General features: G+C 40.3%; 1 protein-coding gene across 1 annotated transcript in view; it reads left to right on the top strand.

The window, feature by feature from the left end:
* Window positions 1–7,274: 7,274 nt before the first annotated feature.
* The window catches only part of CCDC68 (coiled-coil domain containing 68), a 38,816-nt gene continuing 35,496 nt past the window's right edge, over window positions 7,275–10,594 (top strand). The window contains exons 1-2 of the mRNA XM_006837501.1: window positions 7,275–7,391; window positions 8,684–8,770. Of these exons, the coding sequence (XP_006837564.1) occupies window positions 7,275–7,391; window positions 8,684–8,770 (204 nt within the window). The remainder of the gene's footprint in view (window positions 7,392–8,683; window positions 8,771–10,594) is intronic.

The raw sequence follows: 10,594 nt of genomic DNA, 5'->3' as shown, positions 1-10,594 counted from the left end.
CTATATCTATCTACTCAAGATGAAATGTCAAAATAAAAAGGAGTTTTTATGCATTCACAGTTGAGAAAAGACGATCTGTTCTTGTGATTTTACCTAATGCTATTAAATATTAAGCTTTGCAGAAGTCAGTTTTTAGTAATCTGAGCTGGGCTGGAGTCTCAGGTATCCTGGCGGGCACGATTGGCTGCTTCCTCCCCAGCTACGCACTCCACAGTGTGTTTCAGTGCTAGTGGAGGCTGCTGAAATAGAAAAAAAATGCCCTTAAGAAAGAAAATACCGCAACTCACCTTCTCAGAAACTGAAACAAAGGAGGAAAACAGGCTACTTATAGTTCCTGGGACCCAGACAAACTTAGGAATGTTCTTTCCTCTGGTTATTTACCAAAAAAGTTGATCCCTTGTGCTAACTAAAAAAGCACTTTAAAAATCAATAAAGAAGTTATTTCAGGTGTATTGTTCACCTTTATGATACTATGAATTAGCATTGTGGTTGTTGTTACGGGTCATTGAGTCCGCTCAGACCCTATGCACAACAGAATGAAACCCTGCCCACTCTTGCACCCTCCTCACAATTGTTGGGTTTGAGCCCATTGTTTCTGCCACTTTGCCAGTCCATCTCCTTGGGGTCTTCCTTTGTTTTGCTGACTCTCCACTTTATCAAGCTTGATGTCCGTCTTCAGTGACCGGTTCCTCCTGATAACATATCGGAAGCATAAGAGATGAAGTCTTACCATCCTGGCCAGAATGAATAATAGGCATGCTTATTTGTTAACCTATTTATTTGCAATTGCTGAACCGTGAACTTGAGTTTTAATCAAAATTTTGATCATAGCTAAAAAATAAGGTGCTTGTAATAATGACTGTGAGGGAAAGAATAGAAAACTTGGAAGGGAGTTTAGAAGTCTTTCATGCAGTAGTTTCAGATCTTTTGAACTGAGATATTTACATCAATGTTTTGTGGCCATTTGCATAATGTCAAAATGAATTTGCATTTTATTAAGCATGAAAACAACGTCTACTTGGTTTGGGGAAAAAATAGTGTGCATTTGCTTCTCTGTGTGTGTACATTCAGTTTTAGAAAACATTTAATGTGCCTGTGGTTTGCAAGCATGTTACACATTTATTGTGTGTCTGTGGCATAGGGCACTTTGTTCTCTGTTGGCAATATATGAGGGGATGCGGTTGGTACCAAACCCATTCCATAAAATCAGTTTCAACTGCCCCATAAGGTTTCCAAGGCTGTGATCTTTATGGAAGTAGACTGCCAAATTGTTCCTTTGTGGAGCAGCTGGTGGGCTCAAACCACCAATCTTGGTGTTAGCAGAGGGGCACTTAACCACTGCGGTCACCAGGACTCCTAGGAGGAATGCCAAACCCACTGCCACCGAGCCAATTCTGACTCACAGCATCCCTATAGGACAGAATAGAACTTCTCTTTAGGGTTTGCCAGACTATAAATCTTCATGGAAGCAGACAAGCTCATCTTTCTCCTGAGGAGTGTCTGGTGGGTTCATACAGCTGACCTTGCAGTTAATAGCCAATGAGTAACCCATGATGCCACCAGGACTCCTGCAAGGAAAATGAGTCTAGCCCAGTGTAACCAGACACATTCCTGTCCTCCTGGAATCCATCTTCACTGGAGACCACAGATTAACTACCATATCAAGGATCACCTGTCAGTTTTGACAATGGCTGAAGCAATACTGCTTTCAAATCACTTCTTTTCACATGTGTGTCTTGTGGTAGACTTGCATCCATTTCAGGTAAACTTCCGTCACCTGAGATTTAGCCAGCTGACACTGGATGTCACCATTGTGCTGTGTAATGTAGCTGCAGGACAGGTGTGCTAGTTCATATTCAGGACACTTAGTTTTTTCACAGGTTTGGAGAGATATTTACTGCTTTCCTCCATATAATCTAATTATCTTCCGGCCACTTTTAATTGTAACCTTCTTGTTTAAGTTCCGAATATCTAAACTCTGTATGGGAGTACCGTGGCTCCATTATAATAAGCAATGAACGATGATGCTTATCCAGTGCTTAACGATGTCCGCGGTTCAAGCCAGCAAGCAGTTCCTCTGGAGAAAGATAAGACTTTCTGCTCCTGCTAAGATTTAAAGCCTTGGAAACCATACAGGGTTGCTTTGAGTTGGAACTTACTCGATGGAACTTAACAAACTGTACATGTGTTGTACAGTTCAAACCCACCAGCCGCTCCTTGAAAATCCTATGCAGGTTGCTATGAGTCTGAACAAACTCAAGGGTACTTAGCAACAACAACGTGTAATACTGACCCAAACAGTTAAACAATATTGTTAGCTCATAACTGAGAAATTAAAATCTGAGAATTCCAACTTTACTAAAATCAATTAGGGTTCTTGGTTGCAAACCCGAGCAGTTGACTCTAGCAGACTTAAGCAGAAAGGGAATATGGAGTAGCTCCCAGAATTGATGGAAATTTGGGGAACTAGGTTAGGAAATGGGTGGAAACCAGTGTGCTGGGAGCACACCATAGGTTGGCTGCTGGGAAGGCGGTGTTAGGTGATTCTGGCATTGTAACTAGTCACTGGATACCAGCTCTGCTGTCCCTGCCACTTGATATGAAGCCCTCTCTGTGTCAAAGTTCTTCCCTTCCGTACAGAACAAATGGGGTTCACTGGCTCCCACTGTAACCAGCCAGATGACCATGCTCCGAGGTATACTCCCAGGAGGATACACTGAGATTTTGTCTTGTTGCTATGCTTCAGGGCCAGGGAGGGAGAGGATATAAGGGGCCTTTCCTGCAAGATTCAGGTGATGATCCCTGTATCTGAGAGGTGTGCTGGACAGGACAACTGCATTAGATGTCCACTGTGGTACCTTCTCTTCAGCATCCACAGGATGTGAGTTGAGAACACATCCAATGAGTTACCTGGCTTTTATTGCCCCTTATCTGGACTGACCTTGGTTAATAATGGATACCTGGGGACACTAACCCACAACGCTACAACAGAAATCCATAGAAGCCTTCAAATAGCGCCAAGTCGAGGTTTGAAATTTTTCTTCAGTTTTTTGAGCTTGAGAAATGCTGAGTGTGTTCTTCCCTTTTGGTTTTCTAAAACCAGGTCTCTGGTTTTAATTATAAATTTAATTATAAATACTTGACACTGTCTTCTTGAGCTGCCCTTTGAAATGTTCTTTTCAGCTCTTTTACCTCTTCATTTCCTCCATTTACTTTAGCATCTCTATGCTAGAGAGCAAGTGTTAGCATGTCTTCTGAACTCTATTTTGGTCTTTTCCTTCTTTCTTGTCTTCATAATGACCTTTTGCTTTCTTTGTGAATGATGTTCTTGATGTTATCCCACAACTCTTCTGGTCTTTGGTCATTAGTGTCTAATGCATCAGGTGTGTTCTTGAGATGGTCTCTAAATTCAGTTGAGAAATGTTCAAGTCATATTTTGGCACTCGTGTACTTGCTTTAAGTACCTCACCTTCAGCCTGAACTTGCATATGGTCTGTTCCAAGTCTGCCCCTGGCCTTGCTTTGGCATTCCCTGGTACAGTCAGTGTTTTTCTCCAATATAGTAACTCAAATGGAATCAGTTCTTCTTTGGTCTTCCATATTCATTGACCCACTTGACGTAGTTAGGTTGGAATTAAACTTCATTTCTGGAGATTGAATTGCATGACTGAATTTCAAACATTATTTTCATGTGTCATGAAATGTTGTAATTCTTTTTTTTTTTTTTAACCATTGGGGAAAAAAAATATAAACCATTCATTCTTAAGTCGTGGGTTGTGCGAACAGGCAACAAAAGGCCAGATTTGGCTCATGGGCTGACGTTTGCTGACTTTTACCCTAGCTTGTTCGCTATGAGTTGGAACTGACTCTAAGGCAACAGGTTTGATTGATCCTTTGCCCTGGTGACACAGTGGTCAAGCACTTGGCTGCTACCTGAAGGATTGGCAGTTTGAACCCATAAAGCAGCTCCACTGAGAACAGCTGTGATGATCTATCTGCTTCTGTAAAGTTTGGTGCTGGTAGTTAAGTGCTGTCGAGTCGGTTCTGACCCATAGCAACCCTGTACAGGGTTTCCGAGGCTGTAAATCTTTACGGGACCAGAAAACCTCATGTTTCTTCCGCAGAACAGCCGGTAGTTTCGAACTGCTGACCTTGGGTTTGCAGCCCGATTCATAACCACTATGCTACCAGAGCTCCTTTACAGCCTGAGAAACCCTTTAGCACAGCCCTACTCTGTGACATTGGATCTTTATGAGTCAGAATGGATTCCACCCAGCCACCCTGCTCTGGCTTCCAAACATGCTACTTGTTGACTCCATGGGTGTTTCTTTGACATCAAACATTTATAAATCATTTTGGTAACAGAATTCCTTGTACTCTACTCTCATTTTGCAAAGATTGGATTTGCAGACTTGCTACTGCCAAACCAATTTTGTACGGAACACATAGAAGCCATCGTGAGTGGCTAAGTGTATTTATATTAAAATGTGAAATTCTTGGGCAGACTCTGTCTATTTCGTTCAAGATTAAAGGATAAATGCAGAGATTTGTGGTAGCCTCAGAAGCTATTTTGTTTTAAAATGATGCCAATAAAAAATGGAAGTTCTTTGTGTGTTTGAACAGTGTAGGTCATTGCTAGCTTTTATGTGCTTTTGCTGCTGTGTTATGGAAGCTGGACTTCATGTGATGGAAACAGTCCTGAACTTGGTGACAAAAGACCAAGGTTTGAGTTTCCTCTTGTTAGTTTTAATGTGATCTTGGGTAAACTGACTTCATCAATGAGAGTCTTGGCTTCTTTATCAGGAAAACGGAATTAATAATCTTGTCTCACAGGGGTTTTTGTGTTTCTTGAGTTTTTTAGCTGTTTATAAGGAACCCTGGTGGCTCAGTGGGCTAAGTATTGGGCTGCTAATCACAAGATTGGTGGTTCAAACCCACCAGCTACTCCATAGGAGAACTGTGAGGCTGTCTGTTCTCCTAAAAGACTTAAAATCCTGAGAAACTCTAAGGAGCAATTCTACTCTGTCTTCTGTGGTTGCAATGAGTCAGAATAAACTTGATGTGCTGCCTTTGCTTTGGGGTTTTACTCTTTATTATGGAAATGTTTGACCAAAAAGAAAATAGAATAATAATAATGAATCTCAATGAATTTTCAACAATTATATGCATTTCGCATAACTTTCATCTTTACCCCACCTAGTTTTCCCCTCCTTATTAGAGAATTTTAAAGGAGCCTCGTTGGCACTGTAGGAAAACACTGGGCTTTTAACCTCAAGGTTGACAGTTCAGACCCACCAGTTGTTCTGTGGGAGAAGGAGGAAGTTTTCTGCTCCTGTAAAAATGTATAGCCTCGGAAACCCTACATAGGGCCACTATGAGTCAGAACTGACTGGACGACATGATAGTGGATCAGAGTATTTCAAAGCAAATTTAATTGTAATGTAACTTCACCTGAAAAGATTGCAACTTGATTTAACAGCACCATAATTCCAATGCCACATACAACAAAATTACAGTAATGTTTGAATAACGTCTAATATTTGGTGGAAACTCTATGCAGGGTCGTTATGGATCAGAACTGACTCAATAACACTTAACAAGCCTAGCAATAACAAATATCTAGTTAGTGTTCAGAGTTCCCTCAAAAATGATTAGGTGAAAATATATTCCATTTGTGGAAGAAGCTAATTACTTGTCCTGTAGAATTTTTCATGTTCTGGATTTGCCTGATGGTAGGTGGTCTTTACCCTTGGAGAGTCAATGAATGTTTCTGCATGTATTCACTGAAATACTTTAGAAAACTCTCTCCTGTCAACAATTCGGTTGCCATAAAACACATACCATGCGATAAACCAGCTGCTCCTCAGAAACCCTGTATAGAGTCAAGTGCCATGGGCTGCCAAAAGAACCAATAGATCTGTGTTGGAGAAAGCACAGCCAGAATGCTCCTGGGAGGCGAGGATGGCCAAACTTCATCTCTCATCCTTCAGATATACTGTCAGGAGGGACCAGTCACTGGAGAAGGAGATCATGTTTGGTAAGGTGGAGGGTCAGAGAAAAAAAGGAAGACCACCAGTGAGATGGATTGGCCAAGTGGAAGCATTGTTGGACTCAAGCGTGGCAACAATAGTGAGGCTGGCCCAGGATTGGGCAGTGTTTCATTCTGCTGTGCATAAGGTCGCTATGAGTCAATACCGACTCAATGGCACTTAATAACAACAGCAATGCAGTAAAGATATAGCAAGTGCCTGGTTGTTCCTTTTCTTTGTGTTTTGTGACAATGGTGACTTCTCTTGTCAGCTTTTAAACATGAACATTCAAGGTTGTTGGTTGTGGGGTTGGTAATGGTGGCATTTCATTTGTTATGTGAAATATTTATATTTAAAATTTTCACATGTTTCAGTCCGTCACATTGTTCTTCCGGGCGGCTTCTATGTCTTATTATTGCAGGAGGGGGTGATCTCCTGATTTTTCATATGGTTTCTCAGCCTCACTTTCTATGTATCTTGCCCCAGGCCTGAATCAGGCAATTTTTCCAGAAGTCCTAATTTCTTTTTAGTAGAAAATGGTATATAGAGATCACAGTCTGGATGCTACAGGCTCAAATTGGAAACTCTATACAGGGTTGCTATGGAACTAGCTGGACGGTACTTAACAACAAAAACAACATACAGGGTTGCTTTACGTCAGAACTGACTGAATGGCACTTAATATCAACAACATAATATATTAAAAACATTAACAGTAGTGGGAATCCTGGTGTGGCACTGCAGGATAAGCACTGGACTACTAACTGCAAAATCAGTGGTTCAAACTCACCAACTGTTCCTCAGAAACCCTATACAGGGTTGCTAAGAGTCAGAATTGAATCCACAGCACCTAACAACAACAGTTTGAGTTTTAAGGAGCCCTGCTTCTGTGTAGAGATTAAGCACATGACTGCAGACCTAAAGGTCAATTACAAAAGTTCGAATTATAGTCTTCACATTCGAGTCTAATACCACACTAAATAAAAATGGGCAATTTCATATTTTTCCTACTCAATTTATTTCATTTAGCAATTTTTGATGAGTGATTCAAACAGGTAGTACTTTATCTTATGGGTTTATAGGTAGATGTAGATATCAGTACTTTACAGTATTTTCTACTATGTTTTATTACAGTGGGAATACAGAACTTCTTTCAATTTATGAATCATAAAATCACCTAAGCAGTTAACTCAGTGCTGGGTAACTGATTTACATTTTCCTGAAGCCGGAATTCAACTACTCCATAATGACGACAGTCACAGTGATCACGGAAGTGTCTCCAGGGGGCAAGCGAGAAGAGCATTCGGCCTTGTATGAGTCCACATCAGCTCACATTATTGAAGAAATAGAATATGTAAGAAAGGTACGTAGATGCTAGACATCATCTGAAAACAAATTCTAATATGGACAGGTCAGTTTGAACCACAAGGTAGGCGGTTCAAACTCACCGGCTGCTCCGTGGAACCCCATACTGGGTCGCTATGAGTCGGAACCGACTCAACAACACAGAACCACCGCCAACACAATATGGACTGGTTGGGGTTTTTTTTTACCCTCTTTATACACACATGTGAGGGAGAACTAACCTCCTTTGATTGAAAGATTGTCTTTGTAGCTGAGAGTGGGGTGCAAGTTTAATTATTTCTCTTGTGAGTAAGAAACTCTGCTCCTACACCTGGAGTAAGATGATGTTTTTCACTCAGTGAACTAGAAAGCTGGGCTCGGAGGGTTCAGAACACCCATCAGCACTGAGATTGTCGACACTATTCACTACTGGACTACCAGCTGTTTTATGGCCCTTCCCAGTTGCTTCATAAGTGTTGATACTTTGTTCTGAAGTAGATAGTTTACATTTCCTGCTGTTTTTCTGTCTCTGGTTACTGTGCTCCTCTTCACAGTTCAGGGCAGTTACTGACAATGAATACGTATGGGTAGGTTACTTGATTAGAAAATGTGAAATCTTCTGAGAATCCAAATTGATAATGGGTAAGAAAATTCTTTTTACTGTTTCTTAGGACAAATGGGTGGTTGGTATCTTGTCTGGATGAATGAATTAATCCATCTTTGAGTGTCTTGCAATTTTATAAATCCATTAAGCCATGGAGCCTGTATTTTATAAATAAGTTTGTATTATCTCCTCTTAATAATGATTCTGTACTAATTATTTTATAAAGAAGTTTGTATTATCTCCTCTTAGTAATGATTCTGTACTAATTACTAAATAGCCATTATTTTGTGCTAATTACTAGATAGAAATTATTCTGTAGTAATGACTAGGTAACAGTTATTTTGTAGTATTTACTTGATAGTAATTGTTTTATACTAATTACTAAATAGTAAATAAGTACTAAATTACTACATAGACACAATGAGATAATATTATATACTTGTTAGTAAGCAGTAATTATAGCATAGATTGTTATATATTAATTGAGCATGTTTTAAGTTTGACTAAGAAAAAGTTATAAAGACTAAGTAATTGTTTTTTGTAATCCAAACAATATTAGTGTAAATGGAAGTTAGGTTGATGGTAATTAGTTCAATCTGAAGGTTGGTGTAAATGTATTACTTTCTAGATAAATCAGGTGGTTAGTAGTTACTTTAGAGAAATAGTCGGTGACATTGAATTCCTCTGAAATTTATTTTTCCTTCCAGATTCGAACTACTCTGGAGAAGATTCGAAATCAAATGTTTAAAGATGAAGTAGGACAAAACAATACAGATAACACACTCGAGGCAAAGGTAATGGATTCATCCACCTTTACTACCCTATTGCTTCCTAAAGACACATAAAACCATAGAGACTTTATTTGACTTTTTTGGTAATGGGATGGTCTTTGAAGTATTAGATAATGAGGGGTAAAATATTTTGGCAGTGTCCAAAGGTATTCATGGCCTGGTGTGTAAAATGTTTAAACACAACACTCATCATTAGGATCAGACTGCAATGACCAGACCACACTTGAGTATTTTAAATAGGGTTTACTTGCCTAAGGAGTCCCTGGCTTGTGCAAACAGTTAATATATGTGGCTACTAATCAAGAGGTTGGAGGTTCAAGTGCGTATAGAGTCACTTTGGAAACAAACAAACAAACAAACAAGAACAACTTATTGATCTACGTCCAAAAAATCAGTTATTGAAGAGCTAAGGAGCACAGGTCTACTCTGACATATATGGAATCACCACGAGTCAGGGTTAAGCTGACAGTAACTGGTCGACTTATCTAAAATGCATGGGAAGATGTTGGCCCAACCAGGATGCATAACATTACCGTTTCCGAATGCCAGAGATAGTTCTTTTAGGCTCTGCTAGATCACACCAGTGGGCGCACAACTGAGGTTGTTAGATCTAAGTGAATGAAGACCTTGTCAGATAATCAGTAAACTTAAATGTGCCACCTCCACCCCACTCCAAGGCCAGTCTTCTATGCTCAAGGCCAAGCAATCTGCACTTGGCCTTGTCTGTATCATGCCAATTAAACCTTCTTTGAGCCAAGTACATACAGTGTTATCTGCTCTACAGTGTGAATGCAGAGTGCACAAGCGCATAGGATGCAAACAGAAACAGTGCTCCTTTATCCTCCTCAGCTTCCCAAGGTAGTCCAGTCTACTCCAGTTACTTTGTTAAATCCAGTGCTCTGGGACTAGAAAAGAAGGTCACTTGTAGGAATGATGGAGAAGGTAAACAATTCAGTTTGGGATGTTTACCTGTGTTGAGATGTCAGTTAGACCTCCAAGGGGAGGTTTCTCATGGGCAGCTAGATAAGGGAGAGAGTTTCTTCTTTAGAGATCCAAGCTATAAGGGGGGTCTTTGGGAATTAGAGATGGAGTTTAAAGCTGTGAAACAGGAGGAGATCATTGAGAAATTCAGTGTGGTTGAAACAAGAGGGTTTTCTATCTGAGGATTAAGAGCTGTGGTTCCCAGTGTTTAGAGTTTTAGGAGAAGAATCAGCTTGAATAGAGAAGAATCAGTTTGAATAGAGCGGCCCATGAGGTATAGGAGGTAAGGAGAGAGTGGACACTCGGAAGGCAAGTGAGGGAAGGAAGGGTTTCAGAAAGATGGGCAGAGCTGCTCTATTGCATGTTGTAAATGGGCCAGGTAAATTGAAGATTGAAAATTGACCATTGGGAAGTACAAAATGGAGGATGTTGGTGGCCTTGATGAGTAGAGGTGGTTTGTGTTACCAGGACACTGCCTTAGCCATCTCTAGCCATGGAAGGTCAGCAGATGAAGTGAGCATCAACATATCACACCTCTTCCTCTCAGTGTCAAGGTACTGCCCCTGTAGGGATTTGCAAAACTGAGCCGTGGCCTTGCTGCTCTAAGTATAGTCTACATTTTCATCAGTATTCAAATCATCAGAAGCTTGTTAGAAATGCACATCTACTGATTCGGAATATGCATTTTAACATGTGCTCTTTGGAAACATTACTCTCCCAATAATCTCCCTTCTACGGTAGTCTTTCCATCAATCAACAAAAAAGAAGATAAAAATTCCTACTTGCGGGAGACAGATGAGGCTTTCTGCTCCCGTAAAGATTTATAGCCTCGGAAACCCTGTACAG

Source organism: Chrysochloris asiatica, unplaced genomic scaffold (genome assembly GCF_000296735.1).
Source record: "Chrysochloris asiatica unplaced genomic scaffold, ChrAsi1.0 scaffold00021, whole genome shotgun sequence".
In the NCBI taxonomy this organism is placed as follows: domain Eukaryota; kingdom Metazoa; phylum Chordata; class Mammalia; order Afrosoricida; family Chrysochloridae; genus Chrysochloris; species Chrysochloris asiatica.
The sequence above is the reverse complement of the archived record's forward strand: the minus strand, read 5'-3'. Positions and strand labels throughout refer to the sequence as shown.